Source organism: Netta rufina (genome assembly GCF_964035555.1).
Source record: "Netta rufina genome assembly, chromosome: 1".
NCBI classification, from domain to species: Eukaryota; Metazoa; Chordata; class Aves; order Anseriformes; family Anatidae; genus Netta; species Netta rufina.
In genome coordinates this window covers 113,395,026-113,416,672 of record NC_140123.1, presented here as the reverse complement: position 1 = coordinate 113,416,672, position 21,647 = coordinate 113,395,026, and the positions used below count along the sequence as shown (strand labels likewise).

General features: G+C 38.2%; 1 protein-coding gene across 1 annotated transcript in view; it reads left to right on the top strand.

Moving 5' to 3' along the window:
* EPHA3 (EPH receptor A3) overlaps positions 1–21,647 on the top strand; it is a gene marked incomplete at both ends in the record, with an annotated part of 219,328 nt that overhangs the window by 156,326 nt on the left and 41,355 nt on the right. The window contains 5 exons of the mRNA XM_084306056.1: positions 2,198–2,322; positions 8,879–9,041; positions 11,285–11,387; positions 11,853–11,920; positions 16,204–16,329. Of these exons, the coding sequence (XP_084162182.1) occupies positions 2,198–2,322; positions 8,879–9,041; positions 11,285–11,387; positions 11,853–11,920; positions 16,204–16,329 (585 nt within the window). The remainder of the gene's footprint in view (positions 1–2,197; positions 2,323–8,878; positions 9,042–11,284; positions 11,388–11,852; positions 11,921–16,203; positions 16,330–21,647) is intronic.

The window sequence follows — 21,647 nt, the reverse complement described above, 5'->3', positions numbered from 1 at the left end:
TCTTTCAGACACTGTATATTGTGTGATTTCTAAGCAGCTTTGAGAACCCTAGGGATCAGAAGAGGTATATGAATGTTTTATAATGTTATTGATAACCACAGAGCAGACGCTTTTCTAGTAAGCCACTGTGAGATAAGTTACTGGTAGCATCTGCAAAGATGTGTGTAAATTAGCTTAAAATAATTAATGCTGTATTGGAAGAAAGCTTTTTTAAGGCACATCTGTATTGGCACGTATAAGATTATTTCAGCCTGCCCTGAGAGTGTGTTATAGCACAAATTACCATAATTTATTAGGGGAAGAGCCATTTCTGTTAATCATATATTAATTATTCATAAAATCTGTATTAATGTTACCTTAAAGGGGAGTGTTACCAGCTGGGTACTGGGCTTGGCACTCTATTCAAACACAGCAAAAGATAAGTAGTTTGACTACTTAGAGAAGCTATAAAAATGACTTACAGGAGCATAAAAGCAGCAGGCATGGGTCTATGAGTTAGCATAGAGCTGGCTAGGGCTGAGCAGTCCAGCCAGCTCGCTGCTTTGCGTTTTGGCTCCAGTGATGGTTTGTGCCCTAGTGAAATTTGAGTGGAATTGCTGATGGATGTTCATTACCAGCTAGTCCTGTATACCTCTTCAGCCAGCATGGGTCTGGTGAGATTAAGTAAAATCAAGAGACTGTTTCCTATTGAACTTGAAAAATAAATAAATAATCTTCAATAATTTAAATTCAGGAGAAATTCCTTGTGTTTAGTGAGAAAGAAAAAAAAAAAAAAAAAAGGGATTTTAGCAACTTTTTAGTCTTGTCAGGAAGCTGTTGGGAGCCATGTGGTATGTAAAAATGCTGTCCAAAGGATGCATTTCAGCCCAGAACGGATGTGAAAGTGTGTATATAGATATGTCTTCTGTGGGCGGATGCAGCTTTCTTGATGCTCTACTCAGCTAAAGGAAGCTATTAGGTTATGATGCAAGACTAGGAGGTACATTTTAGAGGAAGTTAAGCAAAACCAAACACAGCATGAATTTGGGGGGATGAAAATCCAAACACACAGGGCACTGGCTAATGCATGCAAATGTGTAAAGCCTGTAAAGTGCAACCACTTTTATATGAACAGTAAAAACTTCATAGGATTCAGCTGAAATTAAATTGTTTAGATCAGCTATAGCCTTTTTATTAGGATAGCACAATGTGAACTTATAAACACATTTGTTTTACATGTTAAGATAAAAGACTGTTTATTGGTAAAAGATTTTTCTTTTTAAAGACAGTTGCAACCTTTAATGTGTGATCTGTAAGTTATCATCTGATGAATTTTCGCCAAAACCACGGACAAGAGGCATTTGGAGTAGGAAGCCAACCCGTAAGAAGTGGGGGAAATAAATAAATAAATAAATGAATAAATAAAAACTTGCATAGCTCTCAGGGAGTCTAGGAAACCTAGGCCTGGTCTTGGAACAGCCCATAGAGCTGGGTGGTCTGAAGATGAACCCGTGTTAAAGGATCTTAGGTAATTATCGTTTTTTTTCCTTGACATTGATGGTACTTCCAAGTTTTGGGTGGTGGGTGAGTCTGTAGCATGCAATCAATTGTCATGCCTAACCATGGTTAATGCAGATCAGAAATGAGGTTTTTCTGCAGTTTAGGTATTTTTTTCTTCAGATTTCATTTTCAAAGCAGTGTGGTAAAGGAAAAGTGGTATATGGGAGCAATTTGTATCTGGAGAACTTAGCAAATAATGTTATAAAAGAGGCTCTATTCTGCAGGAAGCAGTTAGCGGTGGTGCATGGGGCATCCCAGCACCGTTTTACACTTGCTTATGAAAAGAGTATCGGAGTTCTGCAGAGGCTGGTGATGATAATACATCAGCATTATAACAAATAGGTAGTACTGTTGTTTTGTTCTCTTCTAGTCCATCAAATGTATTTCATTGCTTACACTGTAGTAGCAGATTGAAACCATCTGCTGTCTTGCCACTAGTCCGCCAGTCTAACAGAAAATCTCAGCTCATTTTCCTTGAGGCCGGCGTGCTGTAAGGCATGTGTACCAGGACGATAATCCAGCTGCTGAATGTTGATATAAGTCCAGACCTATGCTCATGAGTCTTTTAAATGGAAACAGTACTCTTTGCCAAGGATTGGAACGGAGATAAACTCGGTTTGCTTTTCTCTCCTCCTTGCTCCCCCCATCCCCTATACAGCTCCGTCCCCCATCACGGTAATAAGGAAGGACCGGACGTCCAGGAACAGCGTGTCTCTGTCTTGGCAGGAACCTGAGCATCCAAATGGGATCATCTTGGACTATGAGGTCAAATACTACGAAAAGGTGGGAAGAAAAACTGACAGGGAGGTTCTTGTGCTAGTAATGTAGTTATTAAGTCTCGCTTAAGTCAAGGGTTCAGAGACACCACTATTCACTCACTGTTTGTCTCAGTAGTGATGAAACCCTTCCATTTTTGGGAAGCAGAACATCATGAAAATATGAAATGAAACCGTTAAGTAGTGTTGTCTATGATGTTCATCCCTAAATGCATCAGAACAAATGTAGACTAATTCTGAAATGATGCAATACTTTTTTTTTTTTTTTTTTGTCTTAAGTACACTTTATTTACTGAGTTCTATTATGCTGTCAATATTCATAGAGTAATTTGTCAGTACCCATGTATTGGTGCTTTCACAAACGTCTGTTACACGAAGGCAATGTGGAAAAGAAATGGACTATCCTTTTAGGGACTGCTTTGTGCTGTGAAAGTTCCCACTTTTCATAAATAACTGAATTTCTCGTAAATTATATGTAGATAACTGCAAACCAAAGAAAATCTGCCATTAAATATGCTCTGTACAAATGCTTTTTGTACTTACAGCTGTTTATTACTACCTCATATATAGATATGGATTTAGTAAAAAAAAAAAAATAAATAATAATAATAATAATAAATCTGCATAAACAAATAGTTTTTTCTACATCTTGCTGGTAGAATTGGAAATACCATTAATTGTTGCAAAGATTGTGAAGAATGGTACTGGCCATTTGTAGATTGATCAGATATGACTCTGACAGAATATATTGCTACTGAAACTGAGAAAACTTTGAAAAAATGGCAGAAATAATGGTTTAATATAGTATTTACTAATGCTGTTCATATCTAGAAATCAGGCTTAGTTTTCATGCATACGTGGGAAGTCTTGGTGCCAGTATCCACTTGGAAACTAGTGTTGAAAAGATTCCACAGCTATTCAGTTAGTCTTCAGAAAGTTTCTTCATGGAGCTTTCCAGTGGGACAATGGGATATTGATAGTCCACACTTGTTCTTCAGCCAAAGAATGGGGATTGGAAGTCTATATTCTTAAAAGATTTATCCCAAATTATTGTGCCATCTGATTTTGGGGTGTTTTGGTGGTGGTGGTGATTTTTTTTTGGTAAAATTCTAAACATATTTAGTATTACCAATAAAAGGATAAAAAAAAAAGCTTCTTAAACATCTTCATTCAGTCTCACCTTAGAGAGCAGTAGCCTGTAAACATTCATTTTGGGATTATTTTTTTTCCTGTTAATTTCAGCGAGAACAAGAGTAAGCCCAGATCCTGGGCTTGAGGAGAAATAAAAGAGCACCAGCTCATACATCAGGTTGTTTTTAATTGTACAGTACATCCTCAGCAGTAAAAACATGCAGGATTTTTTTTTTTAACAGGCCAGGTTATTTGCCTGTAGGCTTAACTTGAATTTCATTTGAGCCTTTGGCTGCTCTTGCTGCCCTTGGCTGGCCCCTTGTTTCCCAAGAGCTTCCACAGCCCCATCTCAGCTCCACCTCCAGCCCTTCCAAGTGCAAGTGCTGTCTTAGGAGGCTCCACAAGTCTTGTGGGGCAAGGGATGTGACACTCAGGTGTGTTGCTTGCCCTGGCATAAGGTTGACCTGTTTAGTGTTAGCTGCTCTGAAGGGAAAGAATTTTCTCCTTGTGAACATATAGTTCATTTTATTTGAACTACCACCAAGTTATATTTGTGTATCTGTGGGGTGTTTGTGGGGTTAGTTTTTTTTGTTGTTGTTAGTTTAGTTTTGTTGTTGTTGTTGTGTTGTTTTGTTTTGTTTTTTTGGTGTTTTGATCATTCTGCACTGAAATTGGCTTGTTTTATTCAAGAAAATTGTCACCCTCCAGTACAAGGGTACTCACAGTTTAGGCATGTGGCTGCTATTCCCACTGTGTATATCCAGTCTTGTGGAGCAACTGCTTGTTGTAAGACAGCTTCATGAGACAACCAGCCTTATGAGGCTGATCATGCACATGTGTTTCTTCCCTTTGAAGTCTGTGATCAAGCGTTCATACGCACCAGACAGCTTTCTTAAACCAAAGAGCCAATTGCTTAACAATAGGAGCCAGACCATTCAGAGCAAAGGGGCTTTAAAAAAACAACCTTCCAACACCAGTGCTTTTAATGTGTGGTCTGCAGCCCCTCTGGGAGTCAGAAGCCTATTCCTTGGGGTTTATGGAGTTAACAAAGAAAAGCAAGACTGTAGTTAGGAGGCCTTAATCCATTGCCCTCTTTAAGTCTGCAAATCAGAAAATGTTAAAAAACTACTGCTCTAGACAGGTTAAGCTTACCTAGAGACAGGCCAGCCAGTGCTGGGTGGTGACATTTCAGTTGTCCTTCGGGGAGATGTCGCTTTTCAGTCTGAGATCACTGAGCAGTCCCTTCCTCTTCTCTTCTGAAAAGAAGGCTTGCTTTTTAAAAAGGCCCAGTCCTTTTGAAGTCATCTTGGTTGTGCTCATCGAAAAACACTGCTGTTAAGTGGCAGCTGCTAGGATATAAACCCTTCACAGTTAGCAGTCTGGGTATTTCTGCTGACAACTCGTACATGATTGCTGATAGATGATTTATGTTGAGCCATTGTTTTCTCTCCTGCTTGTTTTTATTCACAACACTTCTCATAAATTAAAATACACAGTATTCGTAGATTATTACAAGTCAGCCCAATTCCATCATGTACTTTGACCATGCAAATTTGTGTTTGACTTTGCTCGGTTGTTGATATATTTTGAAGAGTAGTGATATTTTGGGGCAAGTAAATGCTACTGATTTTCAGCGTGTTACAATAGATTTGGATTAAAAAATAGGGCTTTCTGTATCTAAAAAATGACATCTTTTTGTTTTTCTAATGCGTTATTGGCATATAAAGTATGTGGAAAATTCTTGTTTTCAGAAAATGTAACTAAACTCTTCCATTTTTATCACCAGTGATTTCACTTGTGTACCCAAGAAAGAATAGAGCTCTGTATGATGTTTCTAGAGAAATTAGGATTGCAGTTCTGGGAAACTATATTAAAATGAACTTATGGGGTTTTATGCTTAACACTATGAACAGAGAATGACAAGTCCTTATACTCAGTGTTTGGAATAGAATTGCCTTTTCTGTAAAAACATATATGGCCTGATTATGAGGTTATTTGACTAGATACTATTTATTTAAAACATTTAAAAGAAATAAATTATTCTTTCAGGTATAAAAATGAATACCATATGAAACATCTAGTCATCTGCTTTATGGAAAGGCATAATATTTTATGGTATGTTAGTGGTGCAAAATGACACCCTAGTTTAGTCCGTCCATATATAATGCTGTGCTGGATTTTAAGAGTGTCAGCCAACAAAGTGCTCATATAACAAAAATCAAGTTTTCTTCTTGCACAAGCAGATACTTTTTTTTTTCCTTTTGTCCTTGCTCACCTAATCAAGTTCTCTCAAAGGAGTATTTTATTATGCAAAGACAAAATATCCCATGAAAATTATTAATTTCTTCATTTAAATATGTGGGTAGTAATTGTGATAAATAAATCCCACAGTCTTTGTAAAGGTGAAGTTCTGTTCAAAACGATGAGTGAAATTTAACTGCAGTCTTAGATTGCTAAACTGGATTTGCCTTTGCTATCATTGAAATCAAGGCTCAGTAGACTGGTTAAAGCAAACAAATAATTATATCCAGTTTGTGATCTTTCTGAGGCTGAAGAAGTAAATTAAATGCAAATGCACTTAGGTGCTTTTAAACTCTTATTGTTAGGGCTTTAAGGGCAGGCCATGTATATACTCAGTGAGCTTTGTAGGAGCTGTCATATTGACAAACAGTTGTCGCCAGCAGTGCAAGGAGGCAGTGCTGGAAACAAAGGTTCCTCCCAAAGATGTGCAGCCTGGTTTTGGCCTCTCCTGTGTACATGCTGCCAAGAGAGAAAATGTTCTTCCTCATGTAGTGTAAACACTCACTGTACTTATCTTAAAAGAACATACCATTCACTCTTGCTAGTGCTGCCACTATAAATGCTAAATGGATCCAAAAAATGTCTTTTGTGAAGCATAGTTTATAATTATAAAATTTCATTTGCATATGAGACACTAACAGTAGTGGGATTTGCTTCCCAGTAAAGACTGTGTCTCATAAACTATGTAGAAATGATCAAGAAGAATATGCGTTCTGCATCCAAGTTCAAATTTATCATCAAACAGAGTGTTTGATTAAAGTTCGGCTTGGCAAAGAGTGACTCTCCTCTTTGTATATCCCTTCAGCTTATGGCAGCTCTAGCACTGTATCTCTGAAGTTTTACTTCATCCCCAGGAAAGATAAACTTGGGCTTTTATGTGGTGTTTCAGTGATTTGATTACTATTAACATAAAAAATGACTTTCAAAATATGTGTGTAAAAAGCTTGCCATAAACTAAGATACCATGACATCCTCCATACCGTTGTTTTAAACATTTATTTTCTAAGTTCCATTGTGGATTATTAACAGACAGGGCCATGACTATATTTTCCTTTGCACGTATGTATCTGCACAAGAGGGAAATGTTTGCATTTCATAAAAACAGCCTGAAGTGAGATCAAAATGAATGTCCAGCCACAGCATACACAAAAGATCTTATGTTTTAAAGACAAGATTATTATGTCTTTGAAATTAAAGTCATTGCCTACATTCAACTGAATGATGAGATAAGAAAAGACTGTAAATTATAATACTAGGCCTTTGTTAGTTCAAAAATACATATTTTAGGCAAACCTGTTAGCTCTTTAGAATGTCTTCCTAGTTTTCTCCCTGGAATCTATAACCAAAAACTTTTTCAGAGAAGTATCAGAAAACCACAAGAAAATCCAATGCTGATTTCCTTTTAATACTTAGGGTGCAAAGAAAACAGACCATGATAAGCATTTTTATAGACAGACTTTCAAGAATAGGTCCAGCTCATCCTATCTGAGGTTTTGATTCTGGATGGTAACTTTTAGACAGAAACTCAGCTTTTTTTTTTTTTTTTTTCCCCAGTGTGAATACTTACGTGCATAATGTTGGATATTATGTAAAAATTTGGGCAGTTTCTCTAACTATGGTAAAATGTCTCCTTTTCCCTTTCTGTCAAAGATTTCCAAGAATTAGTTAGACTTCTGTAGCACCAAAGAGGGGAATAATTTCTGATACCAACCTGCAAACTTGAAATAGTCCTTACTGTTACTCCGGACAGTACTACAGAGCAAACGGGCTAAAACAGCTCCACTCACTTTGCTCACATACATAAAGGAGAGCTGGCTTTGACAATCCCAGAGTAAGTAGAGTGTTTTCCAACCTGTCTGGCCTCAGTACAGCATTGGCAAAGTTAAAATCTCAGTACCGTGCAAGCTAAGACAATACCATAAAACAGTGGAAATTGAGTGAGATTCTTTGCATTCGACATACGTTAACCTAACTCACATTCTACTTTTCACCCAGGCAAAACTCAACAATCTGAGTGTATTTCAGAGTGTTCAAAGTAAATGGACAGCAGATGAAATCCCCACCACCTCTAAAATAAAGAAATTCCTTGTCACAAGCCTAAACAACTAAGATTCTCGTGGCTCCCCACATGTGGCTACTGTCCAAGTCTCTTTCTGAGGCACTTCCAGCTGCCATTTTTAGAAAGCCAAAAATGCTCTTTTGGTACAGAATGGCTTTAATAAAATAAGCAATACCTCAGGCCCCAAATGCATGCTTAACTTTTTAGACTATGTGCTTAGAGGGGGACTGAGACATACTTCTGTCATAATTAGCTTTTTACGCAGTATGAAAGGTATCCAAACTTACTAAGTTATGAAGTCTTCTATTTCTTATTTCATATAAAAAATTAGTATGTCAGAAATATGTGTCTATTTGTGAGAATATCGTCTGTACTGGATGCTCCCCTTGTTCTTCAGCAAAAAAACATATGGAGCAAATATGCGTGTCCTTCCTGGCTACTCAAGCCCTAGACATGTTCAAGAACAAGTTCAGTGGGGTTTTGCCCAAATGAGGACTGACGCATCAGGCTCATAGTTTTTATGGCATAATAGTAAACTGGTTATATTAGCCTGTTCACAGAGCTCGGGTAAGGAGTCTGAGCAGACTGCTGTTCTGACTGTTACAAGGGTACACACTGTCTTGTAAAACACGAAGTAGTAAAAACTGAGTCCTGCAATAGCTCTGCAGGGCCCTAAAAGCTCTAAATTGGCCTGTTACAACTTCCAGTTGAGTGCAGTAGGCAAATCTGTTTTATGGTTTTTAAATAAAATTGTAATCTTCATTTTTCTTGTTGTATTACAGGGTATGGACAAAATGATACAAAGCCATTTAATGAAATGTCGTATGCTCAGCATGTCTAGTATTTGATTTACAGTGCAAGGCCGTAGGAGCTCTAATGATTTAGATTTCTTGCTAATCAACAGATTTTTAGTTGATTGGAAATGAATGGCTGTGCAAGCATTTGTCAGGCTATAAATATTCAAAAAATATGCCAGTGCTCTCCGGGTGATTTGTAGTCATTTTGTACTGAACACCTCTTGTTTCTGTTTCTTAGGGTGTGGTTGTAATCTGATAATTTCTTTTCCCAAAAGCAGGAACAAGAGACAAGCTATACTATTCTGAGAGCTAAGGGCACCAACGTTACTATCAGTGGCCTCAAACCTGATACCACCTACGTCTTCCAAATTCGAGCCCGAACTGCAGCTGGATATGGGACAAACAGCCGCAAGTTTGAATTTGAAACCAGTCCAGATTGTATGTATTTGTTCAAATGGTTTAAATTGACTCCCTGGCCAGTTTCTGACTGATTTGAGTGGCTCTTTTCATTCCCTTTCTGGTTTAGTAAATGCAACTCATTACTATTTATGATGTGTCTTTCTGGGTAGCATTACTATATAACTTTATGTTTTATCATTAAAATTGAAATATGCTGTAAAGAATATACCACAAATGTCACAGGTGTTATTTTCTTCCATTCTGTACCCTACTGCAGCCTGATGCCAGAATCAATACCTTCCTAGGCTGCAAATCCCATTGAGGGAGGGCTAGGTATAATACCTATTCAGTTTGTGGCCTGGACCCTATGGACTTTAAACCTTGTGCCCCAAAAGAATTAATATTATATTGGTCCATTACTCCAGTGGGTCAAGGTATAATTCTCTATGTTTCTGTGCAGCTGATGTCTGCTGTGCAGCTTTGAGGTGAAACTAATGCACTCAGTTAAGCTGCTGGTCCCAGAGCTGGGTGGTTTGACTCCCTTCTCTCTCTTGCTAGATTTTCTTGCCTTTTTCTTTTCTCTAATGCCTAGATAGTAGCACTTGCTTACCTGATGACCTTATTGGTATTCTTCACCAGTTTTGTTGTTACATCAGAAAGTAATGGTGCTCTTCATCCTAATTGTTACATTCTCATCACTTGGTACTATGTAGTAAATCAGACCTTCTCTTTGCTAGAAGGTGAAAGTGGCTTAATGCATCAAAAAGTCTGCCTTTGTTTAGGTAACCAGTTACCAATGTAGGCTGATGCTGCATAATTAAAGACTGTTTAATTTTTGGAAGGCAGGCAGAGTTGTATCTGCTGTTTAGAGTTGTAAGACAACTCAGGACTATAATTCTGATATGGACTCGTAAGGCTTTTTCATGTACTCATGCTGAGGCTTGAGAACCCATGGTGTGAGAAATGTTCTGCTAAAATAAATTCTTAACTAAGAAGAGAAGCATGAGCCAATTGGTCTTGCATTTAACATCTATGTGTTTTTGAGATATTTTAAGTATTTCATTTTTCCCCTTATTCTTCCCCCACCTCAGCTTTCTGGAAATCAAATAAATGAGGTCCTTGTTTAAGGAAAATAATAATAATAATAACAATTACTTTTATGATTACCTGCAGTATTGGCATAATGGATGAAACTCACAATAGGACAGAGTACAACAAGGAGAAGAAATCAGTTGTGATGATAAAAGATATCATAACTTGGAAGTTGATGAGCTTTTAAAGTAATTTTAAAATAGAAGTTTAAAAAGATAAAAGAAAAAGGGAGAAAAGGTAGAGTAACTAACCTAAAATGTGGAAGGTGTCAGCAGAGAGCATTGCATGTATCTCAATAAAGAACACACAAATTATACAGATAAACACCAACTCACCTAACTGAGTTAACTGCTGCCATGTCATAGCAACACAAGTGCGGTTCTCCCCATGGGGACAGGTGTGACTCCAGGCATCACACAGACAAACTGCCCAATTTATGGGAAACAGGAGGGCTATCTTTCACCTCACTGTGGACAACTAACTTGAAATGTTATGGTGAGAAGCCTAATTCTGCTTACTCAAAGATAGATAGGTGTCTACAGAAGATGCTTCACCATACCAAAGCTCTAAAGGTGTCCAGTCTATGGCAGCCTAGTGTGCCCAAGGCTGGGCTTAGGCACTGCAGTGAAGTATCCACAGTAAGGAGAAAAAAACCCTTCTTTTCTTCTATAGGCACTGATTAACCTAGATAAGTCTTGTATACATAGGTAGAATCTGTGCTTCAGTGATACTGTTAGGTTTAATTGCAATGCCTAATTCCTTAAAACACTTTCCATCACATGGAAGTGAGAGTAAGGTTGGTTATTATCTACTGGCTGGGATTTCTTACAGAGGAAAATTTCCTTATTGTCTGTAACAAAACAATATGTGTGTCATGGTATGTATGTTTCTGTGTATAAATGTATGTGTAAGAATCAGTTTAACAGCTGTTACTACAATCAGCAATAGTAAAAATCAGCAGTAGGAGCAACAACTCATGTAAATTTTCAAAGAAAAGATTTATTTCATTTTCTTCCCTTGTATTTATTTGTCTGATGAAAAATTACCTCACAGATTAAATATTTGGCAGGAAACCAAATGCTATATAGTGATGACTCAATCTGTCTGTTCCCTATATGAGTGTCAGTTGTGGTGTAATTAATGTTTTGTGCGTGGGGGGTTATTTATATATTTTTGTGTTAACTTTTCAGCATTCTCCATTTCCAGTGAGAATAGCCAGGTGGTAATGATTGCCATTTCAGCCGCAGTTGCCATCATTCTCCTTACGGTTGTGGTGTACGTCCTGATTGGGAGGTTAGTTTGTCCTCTGTTTTGCACATTTACTCCTTCCTGCATTTCCTTATGGGGCCTTGATGAGCACGGCAAATCAGGCATCGTCAGGGGGAGCGTGGCTGGTTTGCACCTTCTCCTTTGTCTGCTGCCCCTGGAGCTCTGAGCACTGCTTTATGCTAGGTAATGAGCCCACTAACGTTCGCAACCCCAATCATGCAGCAGTTGTTAAAAAATGCTATAAACACATTCTTAGGCAATTGTAAAATTAAACTGTAGGGGTCAAAAATCAACAAATCCTCTCATTAGCCAATTTCCTCAAATTCCCTGAGAACATAACATGCCTCTATAGGGTACAGAGAATGTAAATATCATTAAACTTTCAAACAGGCATTTAATTGTGGAGGAAAAACATTTTATTCTTTTTCCACCTGCAGTTAACGTATACAATTCTCTATATTCATTTTTTTTCCCCTCTATTGCTTCTAGATTCTGTGGATACAAGAAGTCTAAACATGGTGCTGATGAGAAAAGACTACATTTTGGGAACGGCCATTGTAAGTTACTGAAGCCTTCTAATGCTTTCAGATCTTTTGAATTTATCCCCTAGATAATTGTTGTTTTTCAAAAAAAAGGGCAAAAGAAAAAAGCCATAACTCACTTAAACCAGAGTGAAATTGGGAAGAGAATTATCTCTTCTCTTGTGGGTAAGCAGATTTTCCCCAAACAATCAGTCTTAGCCTCAGATTCATTCATTTATGTTCAGGTTAGTAATGAGCAAAACATTTCAGTCTATGTTCAAACAAGGCATGTGGTTAGCAATATGATATTGATTCTGCTGTGCATTACTGAAATGCAGAGTGTAACTTCAACTTCCTCCTTATCAACTGTATAACATCTAAGCAATGACATTTTTTCTCAAAGCTAAATATAAAATCAATGAAATGGGTCTTGATGACTGCTGAAGGGACCATGAAAATTGCTTGCTTAACACAGGTGACCTGATAATAAATTTATCTGCGAATTGTTGTAAGCATAGGCTGAAAAGTGATTTGGAGTAGCTTCTTAGATTAAGAATAACTACTAAACAAACATCCCACAAATTAATGGGATTTCTTAATCCAGCTCTCTTTATGATTATGTTTTGTTCAAGACCTGATTTTCCACTTGCCAGAGTGCATATATCTGTGCTTTCTGTGGGTCTCACCCGCAGCTAGGAAGAGAGCCTTTCTGCTGACTTGGAATCACAAAAAATGTAAATAGTTAATGCTCATCCTGAGGAATCTGGGTTACTCTTGAAACTTCTCCCAAAGCCAAACCCAAAGCATATCCATTTTTTATTTTTTCATACCCATTTTTGCTGAGGCTAAATGTCCCTTCATTCCTGGGTCATTCAGCTGCGTCCTGTGAAAGGAACAGCATGCAGCACGGTCCCATCCAGGAAGTGCTTGAGGGAGGAACCGATTTTCTAAGCCCAAGACTGATTTGTGGTTACCCAGAAGAAGTCACTTGCTATGACCATAGTTGGAGGAAGAGGTCTTGCTGCAGTGTGGCAGCTCCTCTCCATGCCTAGGTCTGTGAGGTGAATAACCCGGCAGTGCTTTTCCGCAGCAGAGGAGTTGTGGATTGCAAAAACAAGGCCACAATCAAAGCTCTGCCCATAACCTCTTCAAAATAGGAATGAATTAATTTTGGAGGAGAAGTTTAAGGGAGAGGAAGGTGATGGTTTAAAACTCCTGATTAGGAATGGGAGAAAATTCATGTTTTTTTAATCGCCGCATTTTGATTTTTTCATCTTTGCACAGAGCAGACAGTGCCATTCATAAACACCAGGACTGGAAACTCCTTTTTTTCCACCCACAGAATTCTTGGTGTCTAATGAGCATGCCTTTAATAAGAAGCATCAGTTAGTCTTTAAAGCTGCTTCAGCTCCAGCCAAGAACCCTGCTATACTGTGTAAACCACATTGAACTGTATATTTCTATTGTTTAGCATATTGTAAGTTTAATGTGGTTTATGCTGAAGCATTTTCCTTCCGTGCATATCCTTTTGTACATGACAGTGACTCCATACCACCCTCAAGAAGACAGCCACTGGTGTCAGCATCCCAACCCCCCGAATATGCCTCCCCACCAAATATAATTGAATTAACATTTTAATAAGGGATTTACCAGCAGTAGTTGGAAATGAGAACTGCTTCCTAATCCCAGTGGCAGCGGAATAACTGTTCTCTGACTGTTCGTATTATTATTATTTTAAGTTAGGAGCCCTTCTTTATCTCCAGAGAGCTGTATCCACAAATGTGTGCTCCGTCCCCTGCACTGTCGAGGGATATGCAAGCCATAGCCACGGGTTTCCCTTATGCAGCCCATCTACAGCTAACCAACTAGCCTGAAAAAAAATAAATCTGTACGGTTACATGTGGCCCATAGAATTAATGCTTCATCATCCAAATTTAATGAGGTTATAAAATAAAAGCAGCCAGTAAAAAAAGTGTTGAAGACAAATAACAGGTCAGAGTTTGCTCTCCTTACTCCCACACAATGGAAAGTTGCAATCACTATTCTTAAACATGTCAGTGCAGTTAAATTCCTGTGGATTAAATTCCTTTTAATTTGGCTTTAGATATTTATGTACTGTTTTCTGAGCAGCACCATGCTGATCCACTGTGTAGTCAAAGCAGAGCTGATCATGAATCTGGTATTTTTGTTAGAAAATATTGAAAATGATTTATTGATTTTGCAGACGTTTATCTGTTAGAATTTGTGTGTATGTATGCATTTGGCTGTTGAAACTTTATTATTCTGCTAAACTAGTCTTCCTCAAAGAATAAGAAAATAGCTCCTATGAACTAAAAATTGGTAAAGTAACTTCCCTGGCTGTCGTAAACTTTCAGCATCTCAAATACAGCAGCTGGTTTATTTCAGTCAGTTTATTCTGAATTACTTTAAAAAAGGCTCCAGCCATGAACTATTCCCTGCAGCCTTATTACAAATCCTATAATATTACTTCAAAGGAGCAAAAATGTGTTTCACCTCCTCAGATCCTCTCCCTTTGCCTTCTTTGGCTAGACCCTTTTTATTTTTTTGCTACCCTCAGGGCAATTCATGCTGGTAAAATGAAAATGTAAATTATTATGTTTGCACAGAATGAGCTGTAAAGTAGTACAGCTTAACACATGTGCATGTGTTTATTATCTGTTTTTCATGACAGAACCCAGTTACTATACAGGCTGCCCTTAATTATTGGTGTGAAGGGATTATTCTCCTTGCAGTCACCATCACCTGATCTTGGGAACCTCTGGGGTCAGCATTAAAAATCTGCAGCCAAAATCCCCACAGAGCAGAAGCTTTTAATTGTTGTTATTTTTATTGGGGGTATGAGGGAGCCAGTAACGTACATTCAGCATGGACGGAAAGGAGCATTTACAAGGTTTTTAACCAACAGCAATATACAGCCAATTACTTTTTGTTTTACTTGCAAGTAATTCTGTAATCATCAGACTCTTGAAGGAAACACACTCAGCATTTAATGCTGCACACACGCAGCCCTTCTGTTAAGAGCGGGGTTCTTAGTTTGCTTTGTTTTTTTGTGGCAATTAGCTTGGGAACTCGGTTTCATTATTTCTTTGTCAATTCTGAGGCCAATAAATCTCCATAAAATGGATTTTTTTTTCCACATACACTTGGGATTGTTTGACAAAACAATGGCAAGCTCTAACTAATGGTAGAAAGGTATTTTTTCCCATCTGTCAAGCCACAACAAATTGTGTTTAAGTATGCTAGCACTCAACAGTTGGGTGCAGGATAATCATGCCAAGCTGAAAAGGATATTACTAGGTGGGTTAAGGCAATGTTTGGAGGAGGAGTTAATATCTTTTACACAACCAACTGATTCAGTTAGGAAAAGCCAAAATACATGTCCAGCCAGGAGCTCAGGTTTTGTGGTAGAAGCAGCAAACATCAAGACAGATGTACTGGGTATTTCACTATTTTTTAGAGAAATATCTTTGCTTTCTAAAATGAATTCAGAGGCAAACACAAGTTACCAGGTATGAGCACAAGCATGGGCTTGAGCCGGGGAGGTGGAATGGTTTACTTTCAGCATCTTTGTGGAGAGAAGGGTTGGAAATGATAATATGCTTCTGCTTCCAATCCTGCTGGAGGAGGAGATGTGGACAGCTTGAAACCACCTTTAAAATCATTCGGTCATTAGAACCAGTGCTTGCCTCTGGCAAACAGAGGAACCTCTGGCGACGGGATTGTTCAAGGGGACAAAATAATGGCATCAATGCTAGGGTAACAGCGCTAGATCCCAACTTTAATGTGGCTACCATCCTCGTACAGTATTAACATAGGAACGGGGCGGGGGGGGGGAGCGTTCATGTGTAGTTTTCTTATGCATCTTGCTGGAGGAGTCAAAAAGAAAAAGTGTGAATTCAAGTGCTCTCTGTAGTATATTCCTGAGAACTTTTCAGGTTGACTGTAGCATCACCCATTTAGTTTTATGTCTCATTGCAGTTCTTAAAAATACAAAATAAAAAAAAAAATCAGGCAACATCTAAACAGAGCAAGCTGGGAGGGGCAGGTAGTATTTTAGTATTTGACAAGCAAATATGGCAAGTGCAGTGTTTTTCAAACTTCTATGCAATAACTACATCAATGGCTTCAGTTTCACTCTATATTAAGATTTGTGGAGAGTCATCAAACGCTGTTTGGTATGTGAAGAAGCAGTGTACCTTTTTCTGCTATTGTTTTGGTTTCTGTTGTCTCATTTGCTTTCTTTAGAAGGATTAGTTAAGTCTAAGTAACATTTTCTCTCTGAATTTGTTTTTACACAGTAAAACTCCCAGGCCTGCGAACTTACGTAGATCCACATACATATGAAGATCCCAATCAAGCTGTACATGAATTTGCCAAGGAACTAGATGCTTCCAATATATCAATTGATAAAGTTGTTGGAGCAGGTAATGACCATCAGATACATTGAACCTAAGATATCTTTTTACTGTGTGTACTGTTTTACATCTTTGATTTTATACTTGTGACTGGAAAGGAAATTTTGAAAGGTCTGCAACTTCCTAAATCATATTTATAGCTGACTTCCATACATATGAATAGTTAGTAGCACACACATCTACTTTTTTTCACAAAGAAAGCAAATAACTAGACCATTTTTCAAATGACAGCACACAGCTCACTCTTGGATGCAGTATGGTTAAGAGCGAAAAGAGACTTCAGACTCACTTGTGTGTTTCTCTTTAAAATCTGTCAGCACAGAAAAAGGTATCAACTGCGAAGATGCTTTCTATATTTTCCTTAAATGGAATGGTGACTATTATGCCTTGAGTGAAAGCACAAACTCATTTCATACCAGTCACCACACATCCATCAGACTGCAGTGACCTTTGGCCATTAGATTGATTTTGGTCACTGCTTTGGATTTGAATTATTGATTTAGCAGGAAAGGGTTGTCTGTCTGATAACCGGTTGTCTGGGCCATGCAGACGCCATAGACTGTTGGGTTTACTGAAAACAAACTGTTGAAATGAGCAGATTTTGTAGCAGAGGAGCCAGATTACAGAAAGCCTCATCACATCGAGTTGTCCATGTTGCAATGCAGAATGGAGCTCTTGACAGGTTGCGTGCTGCTTGCTTCTTGAAGTGAAGTGGCAGATTGTCTCATTGAGCCAGATGATCATGAAGTGTTAGCTTTCCTGCTAAATTAAAGCATTTATGAGAGAAGTACTATTGATTTTTAATCCATTGAAAATTACTAGTTCTTTTATTATTGATTTTTTTTTTTGCTTCTCTCTAAATTTACTATTTGAATTAAAATCATGAGATGTGAGAGAGACAGACTCCTAGTGCACAGCAAAAGATATTCATTTGGAAAAAAAAATGTAGAAGCAAGCTTCTGTGCTCAGTGTATCTTCTGAATAGCCCAGTGAAATGAAACACTATTCACTCTCTCTTACTGCAGCTACTCAGCTGCTTGTAGGAACTTAGATTGTTTTCAGAAAAGATAGATTTGATTCTTGCTGGTTTTAATTTTGCCCCACAAGAGTGCACTGTTCTCCATCATCTTCAGTAAAGGCAGCAGAGCTCTGCTTACCACACAATAGAGAATGAGTATAGATAGAGAAGGGTGTTATTGAAAAGCTAAGTCCAAGAGCAGTATATTTCACTGTCAGTTTTTAAGGAGTCTTCATTCACAAATGTACACTTCCTAAACTTGCATTGTAGAGTGTATGAATGCAGAAAGCAAATCTCTAAGAATCAACAATATGTCCTACTTTATAACTCATTTTTGGACATATTTTTAGCTCCGAGTGCACGTGAAAATGAGAGGTAAACCAAAACTGGACAAATGTGAGCTCTGAAAATGGAGGAATCGTTTTCTAAGAAGCTTCAAAAAAGCTGTCCTAAAAGTTCTAAATGTTCTAAAAAACATTGCCGGTTTAAAAATAAGTCCCTATGTTCTACTCCAGTGACAGTGTTGGTAGGTTCAACAGCGAAATCTGTAGGTCCTCTGCATATATTAAGCTGGGACTTAATATACATTATAAAGCCATCTGTTTGGAGCCCGTGGCTTAGTTTCATGCAGCCTAAACTCTACATGTGGGTTTACAGTTAGCGTTTCCTATTAGTAGTCATCAAGGATAGGAATTGGAAGGGGAAGCACGGATGAAAAGAGGGTTATGCAGTGGTACGAGCTTCCAAAATGCATTTGTAGCATCACTTCATGCTGCCCTCATGTTCTACATGTGGTAGCTCATGTATTCAGAGCACAACGGAAGACGCTGAACAGTGGTGAGTTCCTCCTAGGCTGATTCTGCAGGAGCACCACCTTCCTTCCTCCCCCAGTGCAGAAAGGCATTTTCTGTCTCTTACTTGAGTCAATGATGTACTTGCGTGAAGGACTTTTTTCCTGCCTTCTCCTTTACAAATGCAAGTGTGAATGAAATTATAAAAAGGTAGAGATTTGAGAGGAAGGGATTCATTTAACTGCATTCAAGTGTGACAGAAGTAATGAGATCTTCAAGCAAGAGAAGTAATTTTGGTATTCTGGGTTACTTCTCCAAATAGTTTTTCACAGCCTTAGCCAGAACTCTGTGAGAGAATAGAGGGCAGCTTACATAGCTTTCAGAACATGCTCATATGCAATAAGGAAATGCTCTTGTCCAAAAGAACCTCAAGAAAAACACAAGGGATTTTAGTGAGAGGCTAAGCATAATAAAACTCAGGTCAGGAGCCACATTTTCAGGTTTTACTTTTCAATAATTCCTTCCTTTTTTTTAAAAAAAAAAAAAAAAACAAAAACAAACAAAAAAAAACTAATTGTTTTTATGGATCCAGTTCAGCAAACCACTTTAAAAGTTTAAATCCAATTGGATCACAGGAGAATACTACGGAAAATGCTTTCTTGATTTGGAATTAACATAAGATTGTACTTCGCTGAACATTAGAGCATGCGTGTGCTTTTCTTTCAAAGTTTAAATATACTTGTAGCATGGCATCTTGTTTGTCTAAGTATTTCTAACATTTTGGGGTTAGCTGCGTTACCTTATCACGAGGGTTTGCAGTGTCTCAGGTCGTATGGTTTATTGCTGTAATATTACTGTGGTTCACAAGGTTTGTGAAAGTCAACTTAGCTGCCCCTCCAACTCTGAGGCAGTCTGTGCACAGCAGTACTATCACTATTTAAAACAAAGCTAAGTTAATGGAGCAGTCAATTTCACAGACTCATCTTTTCCTTGTCCCCTGGGACTAAATGCAAGGCAAATAGCATTTACTGATGCAGTAAGCAGCCCATTAAAAAAAAAAAAAATCTGAAGAGAGATCTTTATATCATAAGTAGCCCTCCTAATAATATGTATTTGTTTTCCATATATAAATAGATTCATCAGTCTGCAGGACAGGATACATAATGTTTATGGGCGTAGCATAATTAAAAATGAGCACTTCAGAAAGGCTTTACATAAAAAGCCATCAATGTCATCTCTTAAAGTCAGTGCCAGTTTTTCCACCTTCCAACTTATACACAAAGTAGTATTCCCCCAAAACAGTATCTGATGAGATAGATACTGTTTCTTTACATACAGATGTCCCAAGTCCATTTCTGGGACCATATAGTAGTGATTTTCAGGGAAAAAAAAGTAGTGTAACTGCATATCGCTATGGGTGTTGGCCAGATAAACTTATGTTGTGTCCATATGGCCATGTATATGAAGGAAGCAAACATATTTAGATTGCCTGCTGAGTTTCTTCCAGCTTACTCAGAGTAGTTTATGCTTCTCAAAATTTTGGAAACTAAGGCAATATTTACATGTTGATGAAGAATTATGGGTTTTGTTGTTGTTGTTTTCCCAAGCAAGTAAATTCATGTCATGTTCCCAGACACCAGGGAGTTTCATCACTACAAAGTGTCTGATTTTCAGTCTCCTGTAGCATCTACTGGCCTTCAGGCACTTGTGGAATCTGATTCCCCCAAGCTCTAAGTTGCACAGCCATGGCTAAATAGGACCATGTTGATGGACATCAGCCATAACCTTTTCCTTCCCCAAAGCCAAACAAATACCAGATTTATGATTCCAGGCTGAAATGAAGGATTGATTGCTCAGACTGCTTTCTGCAATCACAGATACACTCTTTATTGACAGTAACTGACCAACAGTTTTAAGAGGTTAGAGAGTTACAGCTTTTTGGACAATTGAAGCATAGAGAAAAGGGAATACAAATCTGAACATAACAGGCTTTATTTTAAACACTTTTTCCCCTTTCCTCCTGTTTTAAATACATGCTCTTGTCTTCCTCTTTGTGGTGTTCTGGCATGATAGAGCTGAGGCTGGTGTTTGAACTGAAGTGTTTGCTCTTGGTAGAGCATACCAGTCATCTTAGCTTACATGTTGAATATTTTTAAATAAGAAGTCTGGGTGAAACTCAACACTCATTAGTGTACTAGTAGTAGATTTTATCATGCGTTTTCTGAGCATTTGCCTGTCTTGGCAGCCTGAAATTACAAATAATAGTAGAAATAGTGGATGTAATATAAGTGCAATTTTATATCAAGATATGCCCTGTTATTAATTTTTGGGTTATTACATTAATAGCACAATATCATGCCTGGAGAACGAAGCAGCTCAGCAACTGGTAATAAGATATGGTGACTTTCAATTTATTGTTGACTCTAGCATGGGTTACCAACAGAGAAAGGTTGTTGCCCTTTGACACATTTGTTCAGGGCTTTTTTGTTAAATTATCTGTCTGACAGAGAAACCTTAGAAAATAAATCTGAAAAGTGACCTCAAGAGGTCATTAAGTCCATGACCTTGACCAAAACTGATCTTGTTAGGTACCTTTCTTGACAGATGCTTATTCTTTACAAACTCCAAGATAAAAGAGTTCATAGCCTCTCTTGAAAAAAAAAAATAAATCTGCTCTCCAAGTGTCCTTAGTGGTTGTCCTGGTTTCAGTTAGAACAGAATTAATTTTCTTCCTAGTTGCTGGTGGAATGCTGTGTTTTGGCTTAGGATGAGAAGAGTGCTGATAACACCCCGATGTTTTAATTGTTGCAGAGCAGTGCTTATACCAAGCCAAGGACACCTCAGACTTTTGCTCTGTCCTGCCAACAGGCAGGCTGGGGGTGCAGTAAGAGCTGGGAGGGGACAGACCCAGGACAGGTGACCCGAACTAGCCAAAGGTGTACTCCATCACATCTGACGTCATGCTAAACAATATATAGGGGTGGCTAGCCGGGGGGAGGGGGCCGGACTGCTCGGGGTTAAGCTGGGCATCGGTCAGCGGGTGGTGAGCAATTGCATTGTGCATCACTTGTTTGTACATATTATTATTAGTAGTACTATTATCATCATTGTATTATTATTATTATTATTATTATTATTATTATTATTATTATTATTATTATTATTATTATTATTATTATTATCCTATCTTATTAAACTGTCTTTATCTCAACTCACGGGCTTCACTTTCCATTTCTCTCCCCCGTCCCAGAGAGGGAGGGGGGAGGGTGAGCGAACGGCTGCGTGGTGTTTAGCTGCCAGCCGGGTTAAACCACGACAGTCTTTTTGGCGCCCAACGTGGGGCTCGAAAGGTTGAGATAACGGCAGATCCGACCAGAGTGTGTTAAACTAAAATTGGTATAAGTATTAGACCTGCTTAATAGTCACTTGTCATAATGCTGATTGCTTTAATCTCAACTGTGCTGCGCCTGTTTTCCAAATTGAGTATTATAGCACGTTATTTTCCGTATGTGCTCTCT